Here is a 24036-nt window from a genome sequence, read left to right as displayed (position 1 = left end):
CGAGTCCTTACTAGATCATGAAAATATGACCACATCACCCCTGTTTTAATCAGTCTACACTGTGTCCCCATCATATCTTGCATTATTTATAAAATACTACTACAGATCTTTCTCTTATAAGCCCACAGTTATGGAACTGCCTTCCAATTAGTGTTTGGGACTCAGACACAGATTTAGTGTTCAAGTTTGAGCAGATCTGGAGGGATCATGGATATAGAGTGTTTAGAGAACTGGGACATTTGGATGTTGTCATCCACTCACTCTCACTCAGCTTGTTGACGGTGATGTGGTGGGCAATCTCCTATCCCAGAGATCATTATGTTTGTATTACCTTCTGGCTCACCCTTTTAGTTATGCTGCCATAGCGAGTCTTGCTCCAACTGCACAGTGTCCGTAACTTTTATACAACAATAAGAATACTTTATAATCCATATCTTTCTGTATCTGTCACCCCTCTTTTCTCTCTCTCTTCTCTCTCCCACTCTTTCTTTCGCTCTCTCTCTCTCAGTCGAGTTAAACATGCTGGTCCTGAGGTACCAGTAACCAGTTTTTCCCGTTTTGTCCTAGCCTGCCTCTGGATGGTGTTCTCTTCAATTGGAGGCCATTTTGTGCAGCTGGGGATGTTTCACATTTACGGCCTGTGGATCCATGAAATCACAGAATAACACAAGAGTTTTGAGAATAGATTTGGTCTCTATTTAATGTCAACAGTCTGCTATACTGACTCAGGACTACAGTTTGCATTTGATCACTATCACTGCACATCTCAACATTGTTTATCTTTAATAAATGGTAATTCGGTGCCCCCCAGATGAGAATGGGTTCCCCTTTTGAGTCTGGTTCCTCTCACAGTTTCTTCCATATGCCACCTCAGGGAGTTTTTCGGGACAAACTTACACTTATAAAGAACAATCTTATTCAATCTTCATTAAATCTACTTTGAGACAATGTCCATTGTTAAAAGCCATATACAAATAAAATGAATTAAATAGAATAATAAAAAGACTGTTAGATCACACACACAGACACACACACACACACACACACAGACACACACACACACACACACACACAGACACAGACACAGACACAGACACACACACACACACACACACACACACACACACACACACACACACACACACACACACACACATATGGGTACATGTATCCTTTGGACATGAGGTGTCATCAGTGCCTTTTCTAGTTCCTCAAGGAAAATCCATCTTCTTTGGAGCTTCCCTTGGTTCCAGCCTGGGTTGATTGGCATCTAGATTGTAAATGCATTAAAGTCTAAGACATCCAGCATGTTCTAAAAGAGCACGAGTGACCACTGTAACATTCTTCTTTGACAGCTGTAACAGGCTTGCAACTTAGGTCTTTTATTTACAGTTAGAAACTTTGGTAGGGGCTCTGTCTTCTTTTTCTGGATAGTTCCAACCATTTTTATCTTTCTTTTGAAAAGCTCCCGTCCCAGGCTACACAATGTGAAAAAATTCACTGAGGCCTTGTGACATATCTAGCACCACACATGTCCCCTGGTTTCTTTCAGCAGCTACTCCTTTTGAGTACCCTGTATAAATTTGCATGTTTCATGGATAAGATAAAATGTCATTGCAGGCAGTCCAGATTTTGATGCCATACCTTTCTGGTTTTGAAGGCATATACTGCCTGAAAGGACAATGCTTTCTAAAACCAACAAGCTATTTGTCCACAGTTACATTGGGTGCAGTGTTGTAAAGACAGGGATGTCGGTCCACTCACTGGTCCCTCAGAGTGCAGACTGCTGGCAATGTCCCTCCCACCATCTAACAGGTCTTGATTCTCGGTCATCAAATCTTATGATCCTTGAGAATACTTGGAAGCCTTTTAGAGACATTGTCCCTCTAAAAAAATGTCCTCCCTGTCTCAGCATCACATAAACCTTTAAACGACTTGCCTCTTGATCTATAGACACCAGGAAAAATAAGGATGCCAAAGTAGGCATACAAATGCATTTTGTCCATCTCTTTCCACTGGTCACCGAAAACCTGTCTCCCCTTAAGGTCATATCCAAAAGAATTTTCTAAATTGGGACAGGATTCTGCAGCTCAAAGGATGACTAGATATCCTGAACATGACTTCCTGCAAATCATGTGGGCCCTGGTACCATCCATATTATGTTACAGCAGAGCTTGGGGGGGGGGGGGGGGGGGTCTCTTATTGGAGATAGAGACCATCCGATCTGTACATTCTTAGACAAATCTGTGGGACTCTTCCAGTGGCTAACTGTAGAGCTTTCACGTTTCTTGCTCTTGGGCTGCTCCAGCAGCTAACTGTGGTGCTCCTTGTGGTGCATAATTTGAGTGAAGCCAATCTTCAAATTCACTTTTGAAAGCAGAATACTCTGAATTGATTTATATCTTATCTTCATACTCAGAGACATCTTTCTCTTTCACATCACTGTGCCTGACTCTCTTTAAATATGTTCTCTAATGCCCTCTAACAACTAAATATTTTGGTTATATTGAAAGTGGAAGACTATACTGTGATGTAGAGGTATTTATTTCTTTTGTCCCATTTTATGTTTCATGCCTGTTTGTTTAATTGTCTACTGAATGTTGCTCTCAATTGCAACCATGTTTTCAGTCGCATGTTTTTGGATTAGTTTACCCCACGGACTGTTTGTATTGTGTACCAGTTTCTTTTGCTAGCTACCTAGACTGTGTTTGTTGGATCACAGATTAGATTTGTTCTTTATTAATAAAACCACATTTAGATTCTAGTCATCTGACTCCTGAGACTACGTCACACCCTAAGATCATATGTAGGATGTAAATGTCTGGGTATAAAAGCATGTGTACTCATTTTTTATTATTATTTTTTTTTTTTGTACGTTTATCACAGAAAATAAGCTAAGACCATAAACTTTTACTTGGAGAAAGTATACTTGTACCATTTTTCTTCTTGTAAACATTTAAATCAGTTTGAGCCGAATACCATACAATGCTTAATGTCATTGATTTAAACATAAAATGAACTTACTTTTAAATTAAGAAGCAGTTCCAGGTAAATTTATCTCGTCTTTCTCTCGTCTCAGCTTGGGCTGCTTCTTCACTATGTTTTACACAGTCTTGGTGAGGAATGTTGACAGACCTCTTGTTAAGTCATACAGTGGGATAGTAAAAAAAAAAAATAAAGATTGGCCATTTTAATGCAAGTAAATATATTAATTTTAGTCATTTTATTCAACCTTGTAACAACAATCTCCCATTCTTCCCATCTCTCCCATGCTGGAAACATTGCTATGCTTTTCAGTCCAACTGAGGATGTCACTCTTCCTCTATGCCTGATGGAGCACGTCATACTTCCTCCGAAAATGTGTTGTATGATGAGTCTTTAATGTGTTGTATGTTAAGTGTGCATCTACCCCATAAGTAATTCAACAGTCATAAAAAGAGAAATAATATGCAAATACACACTAATCAGGTTAACACAGATTAAAAAGAAATAAATGGCTTAAAGTATACAATCCCTTTAGTTTAAAGAATTGCTTAGTTCTAAAGTACTTCAATAGTTTAAAAAAATCTAGATGCTACACAAGTAGTAATGGCATATTTCACACAGAAATATTCTGCAGGTATTAGAAAATAAGCACTGGTAAGGTTTAGAAAACAGATTGAATCCTAATCCATGTGCAAGTTGTTTCTATGGAAACGTTAAAGCATGGACTCAAGCACATTAATATAAACCTGTGATTTTTTGTAAGAGCGTCTGTTCTTAAATATTAATCAAGACCTTTTTATGAATCTAGAATTCAGTGTTAAGTCATACTCACAACAGTCAAATGATATTAGTTTAAAGATTGTCATCTCATTACTTGAATGTAATTTAAATGTCCTCAAAAAGTATTTTTTTCTTTATTGTGACCTTAAATTCTTTGTATTTCCTGATCAACTTTATACTCTCAATATCATTTTCAGCAAGCCTCTTATCTCCATAATGTATTTGTACAACACACACACACACACACACACACACACACACACACACACACACACACACACACACACACAGACACACACACACACACACACACACAAACCTGTAAATATGTTGTGGTTTTTTTTTTACAGAGAAATTACAGTAAATGTGTTCTATGTAAACTGATGGAGATGCAATTTGCAGTCAACTAGCGCCTCCCAGTGGTAATTTATACAGACACATGTAAGTATCAAATCTTTAAACAAATTTATAAACCTTAATACACACACACACACACACACACACACACACACACACACACACATAGTGAATAGTAATAGAAGCACATTCCTGCCTGATACTACAATTGTTTAGATTGATTTTGATTGATTTTGATTGATTGAAATGTATTTATAATAAAAAATAAAAAAAATATGCTGAAATATCACATGTACATAAGTATTCAGACCCTTTGCAGCAACAGTTGACTTTCTCTTGACTGCTGCTTAGATGTTTCTACACCTTGACCGGAGTCCACCCGTGGAACAGTTAATTGATTGGACATAATATGGAAAGGCACACAACTCTTTATAAAAGACCTCACAGCTGATGATGCATATCAAAGCAAAAAACAAGCTATGAGGTGAAAGGAACTTTGACAGATTGTTTTTTATTTTTGTTTTGTATTTTTGATTCTTTATAGTAACCACCTTTTAGGTCCCCTGGTGGTCTAGTGGTTAAGATGCAGCACTCTCACTGTTGCAACCCGGGTTCGATCCCCGGTCAGGGAACCATCCCCAGCCACTCTCAGTGCCGGTCCCAAGCCCGGATAAATTGGGGAGGGTTGCGTTAGGAAGGGCATCCAGCGTGAAACATGTGCCAAATCAAAACGTGCGGCGGATCCGCTGTGGCGACCCCTAACGGGAGAAGCCGAAAGAAAGTTTTATAGTAACCACCTTTTGCTTTGATGACAGTTTTTTTTTTCTTAGTATTCTCTCATAGATTCATGAGGTTGTCAGCTGGAATGGTTTTCAATTCACAGGTGTGCCTTGTTAATTTCTGCCATTTCTTACCTTCTTAATGTGCTTTTAGAACATCAGTTGTCTTCTGCACATGAAAGTGTGAGTACAGAGTACAGAGCCCTATTAGTGCTATTAAAAATACTGTATGAATTCATATTATAGCAAGAAACACTCTATCACCTTCAATAGAGGAGCTTTGAGGAAAAAAAGTCCTGATAAAAGACCATCTAGGGACACCCTCAGGAAGGGGTGCTGTGCACCTCAGTATACGGCACTGCCAGGGAGCTCGTCTGTTAACCCTGCCACTTTTAGTGCTCAGAGCACGGCCCGCTCCAGCAAACGCCCTCCTTATTTTGTCTCGCAGGAGGCCCCTAGAGCTGCATTAGGGCATAGCTTCAACTCTAGGTATACCACAGGTCAGTTTTGAGAGACCGATTCTCTTAACAGACTATCTAGCGATCTTCCAGATGTGTCTTGATGGGTCCTGTGTGTCTTGTCTTCCCCGGTTAAATAGTGTGTGCCGCACACTGGTGACATAAAACATAGAAGGTTCCTAAGGTTTGATTTTAGGGCTGAAGCTTACCAATACCGGGACCTTCCATTTCGTCTAACCCCACACGTTGATGAAGTGCGAATGCGGCACTGACTTTGAGACTTCAGGGCATCCGCATTAAAAATTATATTGATGATTGGTTGTTACTAGCTCAATCAGAGCAGCTGGCAGTCCGGAATCAAGATCTCATTCTTGCCCACATGAAGGAGCTGTGGTTGAGGCTGAATGCCAAGAGTGTGCTTTCTCCATTACTGAGAACCACCTATCAGGTGTAGTATGGAATTCACCCAAGGTCTCTGGGGAAGGCCCTATCACACATGGCATAACAATTGCCTGGAGATGCTATCCATGGTTTAACCATTACCTTCCAGACCTCAAGGGCTACCATGTGTTGGTCCATACGGACAACACATCAGTGGTTCCATCATCAACCATTAGGGGGGTCTGAGATTTAAACGAGGTAGCAGACCCCCTCTCAAGACAAGGGGCGACGCCCAGGGAATGGCGACTCCACCCCGAGAAGATTTGCAGGAGATTTTGCAGAGCTCAGATGGACCTGCTTGCGACTCGAGAGAAATTCCAACTGTCCCCTCTGGTTCTCCATGACACCCCCAGCCACTCTAGGGCTGGATGCCTTTAACCCTGTCACGCTGTTCCAGGGAGTTCTGGAGAGAGTTTGTGGGGAGGGGATTCCTCTCAGGAGGGATCTTCTCTCTCAGGCATGGGGCACAGTATGTCACTCCCACTCAGAGCTAAAAGGGCACAGCTCCTAGCCTGTCTCTCCACCAAGGTGGTCGTACACCGTAAAATGGTGCCAGTTCACGGCATGGTGTGATTTGCACCAATTGGATCCAATTAACTGCCCGGTTGGTTCAGTTCTGGAATTTCTTCAGGAACAATTTGCCAAAGGATTGGCTCCTCTCACCCTAAAAGTCTACGTGTCAGCCATCCTTGTACCAGTTGCTGGGTAGAAACCCGTTGGTGACATGTTTTCTCCACGGTTCCCGGAGGCTGAGGCCTTCTGTACGACTTAGAGTTCCTCTGTGGGACTTGGCTGTCGTCTTGGAGGCCCTAGCAGAGCCTCTATTTGAGCCGTTGGCCGAGGTGTCTTGGAGGTTCCTCAAAGTCAATACTGTGTTCCTCCTGGCCATTTCCTTTTTTAAGAGAGAGGGAGATCTTCAAGTCCTCTCTGTGGCCAGAGTTTACCCTAGGCATGGCCAGCACCTTACTTTACCCTAGAACAGGGTATGTTAACAAGGTCATAACAGGCTTCAGACCAGTGTTGGGCAGTAACGCAGTTACTTTTGACAGTAACTAATACTGTAACGCATTAATTTTTAAATAAATTAAGTCCGTTATGGTGCATTGTCTGTTACTTTTTTTAATTAATTAATTTTGGCTGAAGTGTAGCCTACAACCTAACCTGTTTACAGCAGCGACGCATTGTAGGATTAGTGGATGCCAACCACTGTAAACACAAAGAAGGTGTGTTTCTATTTATTATAAGTATGTGCGGCAGTAATGGCGAGTGTAGGCGAGAGCAAGACGAGTTTCTCAAAGTTGAAATATGCTCATTGTGAACTTTTTAGTCAAATGTAAGCTGTGTCTTTCTGGTTCGAAGGTCCTATCTACTGTGATAGCAGCAACTCCAATCTGTCAAATATATATATTATACATAATATATATATATATACAGTGAGGAAAATAAGTATTTGAACACCCTGCTATTTTGCAAGTTCTCCCACTTAGAAATCATGGAAGGGTCTGAAATTGTCATCATAGGTGCATGTCCACTGTGAGAGACATAATCTAAAAAAAAAAATTCAGAAATCACAATGTATGATTTTTTAACTACAGTGGAACCCGGTTATGTCGATGTCCTAGGGGGTCGCCAAAAAGCATCGAGGTAACACAACAGCATTGCCGTGATTTGTTTGATGAAGGCATGCTATAAAAATACATACAGTACATGTTTATCTGTCAGGAATCCACCTGCCACGCCCCCTTCGGCCCCCTTCGGCGTGGCAGGTGTTTTCTCTGCCGCTTTCTATGAAGCTCCCGGCTTCAATCGCGCACATATGGTGCTTGTTTAGCATCATCACCAGCTCCTATTTAAACTTCCACACTCTCACTGTCCGTTATTGTTGGTATATTATGGTTCACGGCGGTCGTTGTTATCGCTCATGCATATCCCGGTACGTGTCTTCCCACTGGCACTCTCTCAACGGCTGCACTTTTCTTCCCAAAGCGCATCGCGGATTCCCCCCCCGATCCTGCCGGTGTTCATTCTATGCTTTTGCTCATCCCACGTTCCGCGCCGCCAAGCGCGGCTTTCGCCTCCCGTTCATCGCATAACATTTAACAACAAAAGGCATATGTGCACTAACTAACAGCAAAGATTCACCAGTATACAATACAACACCTGTAGCATCTGTGAGGCTTGGTTTTTCCGCCACTTCCGCGAGTTCTTCTGCGGCTGCACCGAGATAACCGACGTTAAATAACAAATTTTTCCCCCCTTGTGCTCGAGATATTAGGGTTCGGCGACATAAAAAAAGTCGACATAACCGATAAAAAATGCTTAGAAAAAGCGAGAATTTGGCGGTTCCACTTCAAAAACGTCGACTTAATAGGGTTGTCGAGGTAACCGAGGGCGAGATAACCGGGTTCCACTGTATTTATTTGTATGATACAGCTGCAAATAAGTATTTGAACACCTGAGAAAGTCAATGTTAATATTTGGTACAGTAGCCTTTGTTTGCAATTACAGAGGTCAAACATTTCCTGTAGTTTTTCACTAGGTTTGCCCAACTGCTGGAGGGATTTTGGCCCACTCCTCCACACAGATCTTCTCTAGATCAGTCAGGTTTCTGGCCTGTCACTAAAAAACACGGAGTTTGAGCTCCCTCCAAAGATTCTCTATTGGGTTTAGGTCTGGAGACTGGCTAGGCCACGCCAGAACCTTGATATGCTTCTTACAGAGCCACTCCTTGGTTATCCTGGCTGTGTGCTTCGGGTCATTGTCATGTCGGAAGACCCAGCCTCGACCCATCTTCAATGCTCTAACTGAGGGAAGGAGGTTGTTCCCCAAAATCTCGCAATACATGGCCCCGGTCATCCTCTCCTTAATACAGTGCAGTCGCCCTGTCTCATGTGCAGAAAAACACCCCCAAAGCATGATGCTACCACCCCCATGCTTCACAGTAGGGATGGTGTTCTTGGGATGGTACTCATCATTCTTCTTCCTCCAAACACGTTTAGTGGAATTATGACCCAAAAGTTCTATTTTGGTATCATCTGACCACATGACTTTCTCTGGATCATCCAAATGGTCATTGGCAAACTTAAGACGTGCCTGGACATGTGCTGGTTTAAGCATTTCTCACCTTCCTTAGGATCATTGAGACCCCACGAGGTGAAATCTTGCATGGAGCCCCAGTCCAAGGGAGATTGACAGTCATGTTTAGCTTCTTCCATTTTCTAATGATTGCTCCAACAGTGGACCTTTTTTCACCAAGCTGCTTGGCAATTTCCCTGTAGCCCTTTCCAGCCTTGTCGAGGTGTACAATTTTGTCTCTAGTGTCTTTGGACAGCTCTTTGATCTTGGCCATGTTAGTAGTTGGATTCTTACTGATTGTATGGGGTGGACAGGTGTCTTTATGCAGCTAACGACCTCAAACAGGTGCATCTAATTTAGGATAATAAATGTATTGGAGGTGGACATTTTAAAGGCAGACTAACAGGTCTTTGAGGGTCAGAATTCTAGTTCAAATACTTATTTGCAGCCGTATCATACACATAAATAGTTTAAAAATCATATATTGTGATTTCTGGATTTTTTTTTTTTTTAGATTATGTCTCTCACAGTGGACATGCACCTACGATGACAATTTCAGACCCCTCCATGATTTCTAAGTGGGAAAACTTGCAAAATAGCAGGGTGTTCAAATACTTATTTTCCTCACTGTATATATATATATACACACACACACAGACAGACAGACAGATAAATAGATAGATAGATAGATAGATAGATAGATAGATAGATAGATAGATAGATAGATAGATAGATAGATAGATAGATAGATAGATAGATAGATAGATAGATAGATAGATAGATAAAAAAATGTATTTTTCTTACAATAAGTGTGTGCGAGGTACATGTACAGAGTCAAAGGTTGTAAGTGTTAAAATAGTAGGCAAGACTCCTAACTGTTATTACATCTTGATTTTTTTACATTTTTGGTTCTGGACCTTACTCTTAATTAAATGGAATGAAACATAATTCAAAAACATTTCATAAGATATTTGACAAATAAGCATTACAGAAAAAATGTACATTTGGATTTTATTTTATTTTTTTCTCAAAACAAAATACAGGAGAAAAAAACTAAATATTTTGGATTCATTATCATATATTACATCAGACTGTTCAAAGTGTGTCAGTAATGAACATGAAAAATATAAAAAGGAAATGTGGATATTTTTAGTTATTGACATATAATTGATACATGTAAATTAAAACCAAATATATATACATAACACAGGAAAGTCTGTGTTTCAACAGAATATATTACAACCCTTTAAGATCGATGAGTATTAAAAAAAAAAAAGGTTTGTATGGGTATTGTGCATTCTTTCTTTTCACATTCAGAAAACTAAATTGTTTAAAGTATGGAAAAAGACAAGTTATTAATAAATGTTAAATCCAGGCCATCCAAATCAAACACTGTAGTCCAATGTTTTACTATTCTTTAGATAAATAGCGTTTTTACTGCTTTTTAGTTTAGCTCCTTTCTTTTTCTCTTCCTTTTACTCATTTTTCCTTTCCCTGTTTTCTCTTTTGTCCTTTTCCTTTCTTCTTTATTGTGATGTCACAAGAGTTGGCTTCCTTCATTACAACATTTTTAATAACCCACTCTGCCTTAGGATCATAACAGTTCATCCGGCCTTTATGTGTCTTGATACTGGAGAACAGGAATTAAACAAAAATAAAACAATTAAGATTAGGATTAATTTATCATGCAAACAATTTAAGAAGCAGCAACAGTCACCGGTCTTTTATATAAATCACACTAAGCAAAAATGTATCAAATCCTGAGGAAGGGAGGATAAGGTAGCAAAGATTACAACTTCATATACAGTGAAAAAAAACTTGCTTATTGTGTTAGTGTTTAAATACTCACATGATTGCATCAATTGGGCAAAGTCCACTGCTCTGGACTTTACATTCTGCAACATTTTTTACAGGTAGTCTTTCAATCGAATTTGTTTTCAAGCAACAAAAGCTGGGCCAAGTCAATGCTACAAGAAACACACATTCTCAATGTTACTTCAGAAACAGAGAATAGAAAAACCTTTACTTGTAACATATACAGTACAATATAGCACAGTGAATTATTTTCTGCACATATCAGAGATGATTCAGCACCCCTGGAGCACAGTGTGTTAAAAGCCTTGCTCAAAAACCCAAGAGTGGCAGCTGCCTGGCCTTCCGATCTGTAACCCAGCACCTCAACCACTGAGCTACCAATCCCCTTTTACTGTTTGTAATGCAGCAGTTATGTACTGATTTTCATATTGCTTTTAAATAACATTCAAAATAAATATTCTCTGAGATAAAATGAGACACATCAGCAGTTCGGCCTTACCTTCACTGACACAGAGGCAGGAGAACATACAGAAGAAGAGTGCGTAGAGCAGTTTCATTGTGACGCTAAGTGCTGACTGGAGAGAGTCTGGCTAACATTACACTTTCACATTCATAACTTATTTTCTTTCTCACCCCTACACATTCAGACCCCAGCCTACAATTTGGTCGGAGAAAGTACAGGGGCGTGTATAAATCATATCTGTGGTGTAAAGAGCTCAAGAAAGAAGCTTTCCACACAGCAGTATTGCTGTGTGTCACAATGCAGCTCAAAGGAAAATATGACCTAGGTGTCACTGACCACAGTAGCAATTACTAAGGGGGAATATATTTACTGGTCAATTCCACACACATCACTATGGAACTCAGAAAATGACCATTGGAAAGTTCCAGCAGGTACCATTTAATATCTAGAATATAGTTTCTTGTATTAATACAATATAGCTGTGGTACAATAAGAACAAGCACAACAGCATTGTGGCTGAAAACACCCACACCTACACACTTCACACCAACTCAGGCTGATCACACACACACACACACACACACACACACACACACACACACACACACACACACACACACACACACACACACACACACACACACACACACACAGTTCCTGTCCACAAACCATTCAACTGCTCAATGTAAAGGGATTTGGATAACACACACATACACAAATGAATATATTCATTAACAATTTGCACAACAATTACTATTTTTAAACAAATTACTACTCTCTTATGCTGGCTTTGCATTAAATGTTGCACTGTGTATTTCACGGCATATGGTTGGAATGACAATAAAAGTCTGTGATGTAACAAGAAATCAGCTTTCCACACATTGCTTTCGCTATGTCAAAAAAAAAATCTAAAAGGAAATTATTACCAATGTGTCATTTACATCACTGGCCACAATAGCCATAGTATGGGGGCATATACTGACTAACTAATCATGCACCCAGCAATGTAGATAGTTGAATAGTGTGTATATGACCACTGAAAAGTTCCAGATACCATGCAGTGATATTTTCCAGCACGTATATTTTAATGTCTTAAATATAATAGAGCAAATAAACTCTTGCACACAGACCTTCTTTAACAGCTGATATTTAAGTAGTAAACAATAACAAGCTTTTAATTGGGCAGCTGTATTCAGACTTGGATACTAAAACTTTACGTTTTATATTTTTGGTTTGTGAGACAGGCAAAAATTAAATAGGTTATTCACACTGGAGACTCCTGGCTATGAATTCCCAAACTGTTCAGCATTGAATAGTGATTGTTGTGTAAGACTTTATTCTTGAACACTTAACTGCACAAACCAGTGTCTTATTGTTGAAAAGAGTCTGGAGACAATGGCAAGCAAGAAATCCATTGGGAACACACAAACACCAGTCTTGTCTTTTTCTACTAAGCTAATGTCCATGACTGGGAAATTTGTTTCAGAGAATAGTTTTTGACAGCTTTAAACACACACACACACACACACACACACACACACACACACACACACACACACATACACACACACACATGCACACGTGTGCAGACATTTAAACAGCCTTTAAGAATTATGGACTATTTAGTATACACAATCCCCCTCTGACCTGGAAATGGATATCAGGAAGCTGAAGTAAACCATAAATAACCTAGTTAGAACATAGTTACAGTAGTAAATTAGTACAGTACTAAAAGACTAAACCCAGAACCAATGTGACATCAACGAAAAAAAAGAAAAAAAATGCTAATTCTGTCTAAAAACATTATCCAATGCTACAAATTTAACCAAGTGATTAAGTACGCTTTAAAACCTGAAGACAAAGGAAGAATGAGACTCCTGATGATTCAGACACCTAATGCACAGTGATGTCAGGGGAAAACAAACAGTCTCTTTACAGTTTTATCAATTAAAATAATCTGGAGAGCCTAAATGAGTGTCACAGAATTAAAGCCTGGTTTTGTACATATTGTTGGACAGTAAATTTTTTTACTATATGGCCAGTAATTACATACAGCTTAGCAAAGTCATTATCTAGTCTTAGCCTAAAAATTGTGAGTTTCTGCTTTGTAGTAAAACAAGACTGTATGACAAACATTAAAGAGGACCAAACTGTTTGGCTTGTCCTGTGGTCTTTTCTGACCAAAAATTCTGCAGATCTCTCTTTATACACCATGAATGCTGGTTCTATTTATGAGCTTGTTATCAGGCCCTTGGATAACAATAAATCTTGATAAAGATAATCCCACAGGATGTTTTTGAAAGATTTTGTACATCCAGACATTTGATATTATAACATCAAACACTTGAATTATCATCATGATTTTACCTTGAGTAACAGATTTTTCCTATTTCTAGCTTTTTCCAAACAGTTCACTTCAGCAAAAGTAAAACTAGCAACTAAAGTTGGCTAATACTTACCAAAAGTCTATAGAAGGTAAACCAGTGACAAGGCCATGGTTGTCCAGATCTTGATTTATTTATGTGGGAAGTGGAAACGTCTCTAGGTTCCGTATGTTACCCTAGATCCCTGGGGGAACAAGACGCTGGGTTGCAACGCTTTGGGAATGCCTCCGCATTGTCTATGTTTTGAATCATGTGTGTAATCCGGCCAACAAAGAGACCCGGCGTCACCGGTGGGTTAACGCCTCGACCAGGAAGCATAAAATGCGTATGTGGTGGAGCCGACGCTAGCTTCTGAAAGTAGAAGGAAGCACGGCAGGGATTCAGGGAGTGTGGCTTGGAGGCACAGAGTCTCGTTCATTCAGGGAACTAGCGTTACATACGTAACCTAGAGACTTTCCCTTTCAGGAACTCGAGGTGCGTCACAGCACTTTGGGAACAATCATTTCTTTAGTCTAATCATGCCACAATGACCAGTCCCTGCTTAATGTGTGTGAGCACAGCCAGAGTGCAGGACAGAGGACTTAGTGGCTTTAAGGTCAAGGTGCCCCGATTTAGGTACCCAGGAATGTAAGCAGCTATCAATGAGAGAAGTCTTCCCTGGAACCACAGGCGGATCTGCCGTGCCAGCCTGTATAGGGGGAGAGAGCACAGACCCCCCTAATGATTGATATAAGAAACCACCGATGTGTTGTATGCAAGGACTAGCACATGGCCATTCCTCAGGTCTGGGATAAAGTGTTTCAGAGCCAGAAACACAGCTAGCATCTTCAGGCAGTTTATGTGCCAAGTGAGATGGAGGCCACTGCAGCAACCTTGGGTGGAATGGCCACTCATGACCGCTCCTCACCCCGTGAGGGACACATCCATTGTTTGTATCTATCAAAAACTTTCGGCTTCTTCTTTCGGCAGATTTTCACTTCCTGTAATGTAGCTTCCTGTGTTTGACTTGTTTGCCATGAGTTCCGTGTTTGCATTTCTCTTGGCATTTTTCAAACAAATTTTACTATTTATCTATCCATTTTTTCCTCCTTAAATAATCCTAAATTGTTTTTTTGTCTTCCTGACTTGTGCCTGTAGTTAGTTAACTCAACTATCACTAGTGTTGACTACATTCATTGCCTCTTACTTTATCTTAACTCTATTTGCAATTATAAGCACAATGTGTGTCTCCCTGCCCAGGCCCAGTGCACCTACACACTACCGGTAGAGCAGATTATCTGTGTTTCACCACGTTATCGAATTGTTACGACTATTGTTCCGACTGCTAAGGACAGATTTATAAATAACCTGCCTGATTTATCTCAATTTCTTACGAAACCCATAACTTCTAATAATCTTGATGGAAAGACTAACATCATAGATCTTATCCTCACTAGCAAATAAGACACCGTTGCCCCCATCCAGTTAAAAAAGGTTAGAGAAAAAACACCTACACCTTGGTAAAATAGTCATACGCATGCCCTTAAGAGAGCAGCCCGTAATCTGGAGAGAAAATGGAGGAAAAAAATCCATCAAGTTAGCAGTCATTAAGCCCCTCATTAAGAAACCTAATTTGGATCCAAACAAACTTTCAAATTACAGACCCATTTCAAATCTCCCATTTATGTCTAAGATTTTAACTGCCCAGTTATGTTCCTACTTACAAGAGAACAATATCTTTGAAGAGTTTTAGTCAGATTTTATTCCACATCATAGCACAGAAACTGATCTAGTTAAAATCACTAATGACCTGTTTTTAGCTTTAGACCAAGGCTTCATCTTGCTGTTAGTTTTACTAGACCTTAATGCTGCATTCGACAATATAGATCATTAGATTAGATTAGATTAAACTTTATTGTCATTACACATGTACAAGTACAAGGCAACGAAATGCAGTTTGGGTCTAACCAGAGTGCAATAACAGCAAGTGCAGGTTATACAGTTTTAACATGATTTACATAGTTAAATAGAATGGTAATATAGACTATAAACAGTAATTTAAAGATGTATATGTACTATAAATGTAGTATACAGATGAATATATATGTACTATGTATATATATATATATATATATATATATATATATATATATATATATATATATATATATATATATATATATATATATATATACAGTACAGACCAAAAGTTTGGACACACCTTCTCATTTAAAAAAAATTCTTTATTTTCATGACTATGAAAATTGTAGATTCACACTGAAAGCATCAAAACTATGAATTAACACATGTGGAATTATATATGGAATTATATACATAACAAAAAAGTGTGAAACAACTGAAAAATCTCATATTCTAGGTTCTTCAAAGTAGCCACCTTTTGCTTTGATTACTGCTTTGCACACTCTTGGCATTCTCTTGATGAGCTTCAAGAGGTAGTCACCTGAAATGGTCTTCCAACAGTCTTAAAGGAGTTCCCCGAGAGATGTTTGGCACTTGTTGGCCCTTTTGCCTTTACTCTGCGGTCCAGCTCACCCCTAAACCATCTCGATTGGGTTCAGGTCCGGTGACTGTGGAGGCCAGGTCATCTGGCGCAGCACCCCATCACTCTCCTTCTTGGTCAAATTGCCCTTGATGCCTTCAGTGTGAATCTACAATTTTCATAGTCATGAAAATAAAGAAAACTCTTTGAATGAGAAGGTGTGTCCAAACTTTTGGTCTGTACTGTATATATATATATATATATATATATATATATATATATATATATATATATATATATATATATATATATATAGTAAACATAATATACAGATGCCTATTACTATACACAGAGATTTACAGAAGGATGTGAACAGTGAACATAATATATTGCTATTACTATGAACAGAGAACGGGTATATTATGCAATGGTAATAAGTTAATGATGAGCAGCAATACAAAGAAGAGCAGTGTGCAAATGAGCAAAGGTTTGTGTAAACAGTCCGTGCAATAACAAAGTGTGGGGTGAGAAATGATCAGTGTCCCGGTGAGCATAAGTTTTTGTGTATACAGTCTGCATCTTCTGTGCTCCTATTGCTGCGGTAGGCAAACTGGTGAGAGTCTAATGTGGATGGCAGAGAGTCCTTTAGGTATGCCAGGACCAGCCGCTCAAAGCACTTCATGACAATGGGTGTCAGTGCTACAGGGCGGTAGTCGTTCAGGCACGTCGGTTTGGAGTGTTTTGGCACTGGCACAATAAAGGTGCATTTAAAACAAGTGGGAACAGCTGCTTGGGCAAGAGACAGGTTGAAGATGTCAGTAAAGACCCCAGCGAGCTGCTCAGCACATGGTCTGAGTACGTGTCCAGGGATGTTGTCTGGTCCAGAAGTTGTAAACCAATATCCGAAAGCTCGTGTCGGGTGTACGATGTATATGCACAGCTGTTCTTCATAAACAGACCCGATATGAGACCCGGAGCCTCGCGATGTGCTTGCGCCGCCATCTTGGATCGGAAAAAACAAAAAACAAAAAAACAAAATCATGATCATGATCTCCTCCTAGATCGCTTACAAAATTACATCTGCATTCAGGTACAGGCATTAAGCTGGTTAAATCCTACCTGTCTGATTGTTACCATTTTGTAGACTTGGAGAGCTATCCAGGTTATTGCTAGTAAATTATGGCATGCCACAAGGTTCAGTTTAGGACCCCTGCTTTTCACAATATACATGCTTCCCTTAGGAAATAATATAAGAAGGCATGGAATTAGCTTCAACTGTTATGCTGATGATACCCATCTATATATCTTATCAAAACCAGGTGATACAGCTAAATTGGCCATGTTAACTAAATGTATTAATGAATTAAAAGACTGGATGGCCCATAACTTTCTACTATTAAATTCTGATAAAACTGAGATTTTGCCAGTACACAGAAGCTCCAGCATTTCAACCTGCATTTAGACGGATGTTCTGTAACTACTAGTTCAACGGTAAAAGACCTGGGAGTTATTTTAGACAGCAACTTGTCTTTTATAAATTAAATCATCCAAGTTAGAAAAACAGCCTTCTTCCACCTTAGAAATATTGCTAAGCTAAGAAACATGTTGGTGGATGTCCTGCATCATTAATAAACAAGCTTCAGTTAGTCCAGAATGCGGCAGCAAGAGTTCTCACAAGGTCACGGAAATATGATCATATAGCCCCAATCTTATCGTCCCTACACTGGCTACCTGTTTTGATTCAACTACAAAATACTACTTCTTCCTTACAAAACACTAAATGGTCTAGCTCCCATGTATTTATCCAGATCTCAAAACTCCGGACTTCTAGTAGTTCCTAGAATAGCAAAGTCCTCTTAAGGTGGTAGAGCATTCTCACATTTAGCTCCTAAACTTTGGAATAGTCTTCCTTGACAGTGTTCGGGGCTCAGACACACTCTTCCAGTTTAAGGGCAGATTAAAAATCTTAGGATCTTTTTAGCAAAGCCTACAAATAACATACGTCACATATCATAACCTTGTGCTCCAGTACATCTGATCACATGCACATTATCAACTTGTGCTACGCTAATTTCTCTCCACTGCTTCTTTTTCTCCATCCCGAGGCATCCTGAGGTTGCTCCAGCCACAGTCACGGCCCACCTCATGAAGATTGTGGACCTTTAAAGAAGTAGATGTCGACCCCGCAAACATCCCGTACCATATAGAGACTTACCAGCGCCAATTCGATCCTACTACATGTGGAGTTTTCTGTCTGTCTGTCTGTCTGTCTGTCTGTCTGTCTGTCTGTCTGTCTGTCTGTCTGTCTGTCTGTCTGTCTGTCGTGCAAACACATATACGTATATGTATATTCAAACAAAACAAAAACGCTATGAATCTGGCAATGATTTTTTTAGTGTGAAGTGAAATGCTAAAGAGAAGAAACTGTAATATCATGTAATGCTTGCCTTGCACAACTTTGCTTGCACAACTGCAATTACTGTCACAAGTTACTGCTACTAGACACTTTAAATAAAGAATGTGTTACAATACTGCACTGTTTCTTTATTATTATTCATTTTAAAATTTGCTCCCCTGTTTTTACTCTACTGTGTGAGTTATTGATGTTATTGGGTTATGTACTATTGGGTAATGTGTTGATGAAGTTATTAGGCTACTATATGTGCTTTTTACAGTGTATATGATATATGTGATTCAGAAAAGTTTATTATTCAATCTCTGCTTTGGATTAAATAGAATCAATATACGAATCAAATGATTTTAATAAATGAGTGTGTAAAAAAATTTAAGGCTATTTTACAAGGCTATTTTAACAATCTTAAAAATAAATTAATAAACATTATCAAAGATTTTGGTTAGCTTTTGGTATACAATCAAACAGGAAGTAATGGTCATTAAAAACTAAAACAACATGAGAATGGGTTTAATCTAACAAAAAAGACAAGATTAAGCAACATTAAACATAAGTATTTATTAGACATGGGTATATTTAACTGACATTACTATATATTGCAAATACTAAATAGAACATTTTATTTGCACTATAGTGAAGAAAAAAAGGTTAATAGATTTACAGACTAATAAAATATTATATATAAAAAAAAAAAAAAGTTTTTAATACATTTGATTACATGGATTTCATTGGATGGTTAAATTGAAGCTGAATACATATTACCTCCAATATATGCATTCAAATAACTGAGTGCCATCACTCACTGAAACACTTTGCATTTCATTTAAGTGTATTTTATCAGTAATTTAGTCTAAACTTCCTTTCTCTTGCTCCACTTTTCTCTTTTTACCTATTCTTCTTTTGCCTGCCTTTTTTTCATTTTTGGTGTTCTTTGTTGTTAGGGTCACATCACAAGTGTTGGTTCCATTCATCACAACATTTTTAAGAACCCATTCTTCCTGTGGATCTAAGCAGAGTTGCCGGCCTTTATGTGTCCTAATGCTGAAGAAATCAATGATTAAACACATAAACAAGTGATTAATCAATGTGACTCCTTGCAGTACATGCAGCAATTCATAAAGCAGTATCAGTTGCGGGCCTTGTGAATAAAACACATTTATAATATTTTCTTGACTGACAGTGTTCCTAATGGTAAATAGTAAAACTAAATATGCTTAAATACTCACATGATTGCATCACAGGGGCAAAGTTTACCACTCTGAACTTTACAATCCACAATCTTTTTCATGTGGCGATTTTTTACTGATTTCTTTTTTTTCAAGCAACATGAGCTGGACGAATTCTCTGCCATAGAAAACACATTTTAAATGTTTCATCACAAAACAGAAACTTTTATAACCGTAATACAGCAAACGTAACAATTCTTATACTCAGTCTTTTGTCTGATTTTGTGATTTCTTAGGAGTTGCCTTACTATAAATTTTAAAATAAATCAAGTTAACTAGTCTTTTTTTCCACTAGTCTATTTTTTTATGTGGTTAAAAAGTTAATATTTTAATAACTGCTAAATAAAACATGAAGTATTTATGTATAGTATATATGTAATAATAAATATAGCAAGTTCATTTTGTAATAGAAAACTTTAGCTGAATATTTTAAATTAATTAATAATTGATTCTCATTAAGTGTTCCATAATTAATTAAATGTATTATTTTGCTATATACCATTTTATGGAACAACATTCAATTATATAATTAAATGCAAATTCAAAAAGTGAATGTGGTTTTCACAAACAGACTTACTTTATATACAATCGTACAAAAAGAGTAACAATGGATAAATGCATCATCTGGTGTGACACGGATGATGGGTTTCACTTTGGGTTTGATTTCCTCATGTTGTCTCAACATGGAATGTTTTTTTTTTTGTCACTATTGTATCTCATTGCTCATTTAAATGAATTATTTATGTTTGTGTTTATTTTTATTTTTAAGGTTAAAGTACATTTGTGATATTAAAACTATTCAAAAGAAGGGGGAAAAAAACAATACCCACTTAGGAGGAGAGAAGATAATTTTGTTCAAAAGATTAATATAATCTTATTCCAGGGATTCTGTGCCAGTAACTCAGCTGCTGCTAACCATTTAAGAACCAAAACAATCAAATTTAGACCAGCGCAAATCTTTGTGAGTAAAGCAAATAAACCAAAATTGCTGCGGTTTTTACTATGAGAATGGAAAATACCACTCTGTCCACTCATGTACTTCATATGGTGATTACTCATATGGCAACCCACACTTTCTCACCAAACAGTGAGGAAATCCATTTCTTTCATCTACCCCTGATTGTACTACACACTTACATTCATGCCAACTTAGATATTGCTTAAATTATTTTTGCCTTTGTCTGCTCTAACTTTCATTTCTCTCTTCATTCTTTTTGTCTTTCGTAAAAAACATTCCCAAATCTAAATACACTCACCAAGCACGCCATTAGAAACACTTGTACAACTCCGCATTCATGCAGCTATCTAATCGGCCAATGATGTGGCAGCAGTGGAAAAAATGATCAAGAGCTTCAGTAAATGTTCACTTCAGATTCAAGCAAAAGTATGATCGATGTGACTTTTAAACCTGGCATAGAACTTATATGAGTAAATCATACATTGCTACTCTTTTGGAGTTTCCACACACAACTCTAAAGATTAAATGGTGTGAAAAGCTCAACACACAAAAGAAATTAAACCTTGAGTTGGATCGGCAGCAAAAGACCATATCAAGTTCCACTTTTGTCAGCCAAAATATGAAATCTAAAACTATCATGGGCAAATACTCAACAAAGCTCTATTAAACTCTACTAAAAACTGAAAAACTATGTTTTTTTCCCTGATCTACAGCTGTCTAGTTTTGGTTCCAACAACTATGCCATGATTATACTCACATGAGACCACACATTTGTTGTTAAAATTACTGGAGCCCTTGTTTTGCTTTCAAGATCGAGACTTTCATCCGTATGTCCAAAACAAACTAAAGACAACTCTATTATTCCTTTAGTGAGGCACTTAAAACAGCACCATATACGCAGTAGAAAGCAGCTACCATTTACGTCTGATTATTTTGTTATGAATAGGCATCAGGTGGGACAAAGCTCGATTAGCAGAATGAGTGTATTGTGGCCATACTGGGGATTTACCTATTTTACAACTCAGTGCTGAACCTCCATCTGTGCTATCCCTTTCATGTAAAAACTTCACCCAAAGTGACAAAGACAAAGTGCCAGTTATTCTCACACCCACCACTCTTCCCTCTCACAAACCTACGCACAGACATATTTACAAATACACATACGTAGAACCTCCTGGGAATATTCAGAAGCACAAAGCTTAATTCTTGAAAGCTGCACATTTTAATTACATGTTAAAAGCTCAAGACATTCATTTTTAAAACACATAGAACTGCAGAATACCTAAATGTATTCTACTTCTCTCAGTCCAAGCTACAATTAATTAATTAAACATTAAATACATTTCAGGCAATATTCGGACATAACAGATAACAGATATTCAGATTCTGCCAAACAGTATAGATTACTCTGTGTCTTATGAACCACCTTGTGTATTCACTGTGCGCTCAGAAGCAGTAGACATAGGCCTTGCTGTTGTGGTATAAGCCATCTTTCTTCCATCCACTAATTTCATGGCTTTAATAACCCAGGGCTTGTTTGGTTCTGCACAGACTGTAAGTCCTTTCATAGTCGTGATTCTTTATGGTACAGAAGCAAAAAAATAATCAGTTAGCAGTTGTCCGGGAATAGTTTTTCAGGCAGAAGTAAAGTGCAACAGTTTAAAAACGTAATTCATTTATAGCCATTAATATGAAAGGATAATATTTACTATCTACTAAAAATTATTTTTAAAAAAAGGTATGCATTTACAAAATAAGGTATATAGGTCTGGAAAAGTTGGCAAGCCCAGAATCACAAAATACATTTATTATATAAAACAAGTTATTAGTGGTCATAAAAAAAAATTAAAAACCTGTTTCTGTCTTTACTGAGTACTAATCTTTTAACATAAAAGCATGCATACTTACACGACAGCTGTAATATGGCAGAGGCCTTCTTCTTGCAAATAATAACTTTTTACTCTTGAGGGTGGAAGATTGCCGTTAAATGTCTTGAGACAAACACATGGATTTGAACGTGCTATTCGGAGAACAACACAAAAGGGAAAAAATAAGCAAATGTCATCCAAAATCACTTAGTTTTATCGCAACAGAAAATTAGGACAGAAAGAAAATGAAACATAAATCTCCTCACAGTTGCAGGTTGTGGCTGTGAAAAGCACAGCAAACAGGAATAGCAGTGCAGTTCTCATTTCTCCACCTGTACTAGTCTGATTAGTGAAACAAGCTGATAACGGCCACCCTGTATCAATTTATACAGCAGATGCACAGCACAGGAAAAAAATGCTTCAATGATTCCTACCAAAGACCACCCACCTGCCTAATCTAACACAAAACCTTCACACCTTATAGGCAGATGTCAGTTCAGTGGAACACTAATAGGATGTTTTTTTTTTGTTTTTGTTTTTTTTTTTACAAGCCCACCTTTTTTTGGTTTTGTCAAGTCAAGTTTATTTCTATAATGCTTTATACAATGGACGTTGTCTCAAAGCAGCTTTACAGAATTTAAGAGTTAAGGTGAACAATGTGTTCTTATCCCTGATTTGCAGCTTGGGGCTACTGTGGCAAGGAAAAACTTCCTTAGATGTTATGAGGAAGGAACCTTAAGAGGAACCAGACTCAAAAGGGGAACCCATCCTCATCTGGGTGATATCAAGAGTGTGATTATAAATCTTAAAAACAATACATAACACTGGAGAATATGTTTTGTGTGAGGTTATAACATGTATCAGAATGAAAATTCTGAATTTGTAGAACTTTTAGTGACATTTAGATGTCTTTCACAATTATAGGAACATCTGACAGTTTTGACCTTTTGGGGGCTTTTGGCCAATCTACAGAAAATATGTAGTTTATATTAAAAAAACTTTCCTTTTGGTTACTGAGGTTATGTTCCATTTAAAAGGTATTAAATTAACCTGAATGTACATTTAAATTAGGTGTTGACATTTAGTAATAATAATTATAAGTAGTAGGTTTTAGTATGTCAGTGTAAGGTCCTTATGAGGATTACATGTGTGTTTGTGTGTGCGTATGCGTATGCGTGTGTCTGCGTGTGTGTGTTTGTTTGTTCATGTGAGTACTTTTTTATCTTAATCTGCTTCTCTAAAGCTGTGTTTCAAAGTGGAAAGTACCCAAAAGTACTCTGATGCATACAATACCATACTGAACAAAGTCAAGGGCACAAGCTTAAATGTATTGTATAGTATAATAATTCTGCATGTGTACTCAGCTTTTAAAAACATGAAACCTGTACATAAATAACTAGTGTGTAAATAGACAGATCTATACTATGTTTATTTCTGACTGCAACAGGTATGTTTAGCTTGGCTTCATATTAAAATGTTCTGCTGCAGAGCTACTGTGTTAAAGTAGGTACTGGTTTCCTGTTGCTGGTTGCGGTTGTAGGGCCTGCAGTCGACA

At 38.0% G+C, this 24036-nt stretch overlaps 1 protein-coding gene and 2 long non-coding RNA genes across 3 annotated transcripts; all 3 read right to left on the bottom strand.

The window, feature by feature from the left end:
- Window positions 1-7447: 7447 nt before the first annotated feature.
- Window positions 7448-8252, bottom strand: LOC310719907. Its single transcript, XR_014531602.1, has 2 exons — window positions 7902-8252; window positions 7448-7771 (listed from the first exon to the last, which is right to left on the bottom strand). It is a non-coding gene; the product is annotated as an uncharacterized lncRNA (long non-coding RNA).
- A 1499-nt stretch (window positions 8253-9751) lies between these two features.
- LOC310719887 lies at window positions 9752-11679 on the bottom strand. The gene is made up of 3 exons (XR_014531582.1): window positions 11190-11679; window positions 10725-10842; window positions 9752-10505 (listed from the first exon to the last, which is right to left on the bottom strand). It is a non-coding gene; the product is annotated as an uncharacterized lncRNA (long non-coding RNA).
- A 7288-nt stretch (window positions 11680-18967) lies between these two features.
- On the bottom strand, window positions 18968-22990 carry LOC310719455 (uncharacterized protein). The gene is made up of 5 exons (XM_083529199.1): window positions 22748-22990; window positions 22522-22633; window positions 22040-22191; window positions 19656-19773; window positions 18968-19470 (listed from the first exon to the last, which is right to left on the bottom strand). Exons 1-5 carry the CDS (start codon window positions 22803-22805, stop codon window positions 19275-19277), a joined length of 636 nt encoding a protein of 211 aa, XP_083385325.1. The 5' UTR covers window positions 22806-22990; the 3' UTR covers window positions 18968-19274.
- Window positions 22991-24036: the final 1046 nt, after the last annotated feature.

Source organism: Silurus aristotelis (genome assembly GCF_946808225.1).
Source record: "Silurus aristotelis genome assembly, chromosome: 25".
In the NCBI taxonomy this organism is placed as follows: Eukaryota; Metazoa; Chordata; class Actinopteri; order Siluriformes; family Siluridae; genus Silurus; species Silurus aristotelis.
This window is presented reverse-complemented; position numbering and strand designations above follow the sequence as displayed.

Bases quoted from the DNA above. Each gene is read 5' to 3' on its own strand.
- LOC310719455 (XM_083529199.1), bottom strand. From the start codon at position 22,805: ATGAGAACTGCACTGCTATTCCTGTTTGCTGTGCTTTTCACAGCCACA. The intron at 22,634-22,747 runs GTGAGGAGATTT...TTCTCCGAATAG, and splicing joins CACAGCCACAACCTGCAACT to CACGTTCAAATCCATGTGTT. The intron at 19,774-22,039 runs GTGGTTCATAAG...TTTCTATGGCAG, and splicing joins GCGCACAGTGAATACACAAG to AGAATTCGTCCAGCTCATGT.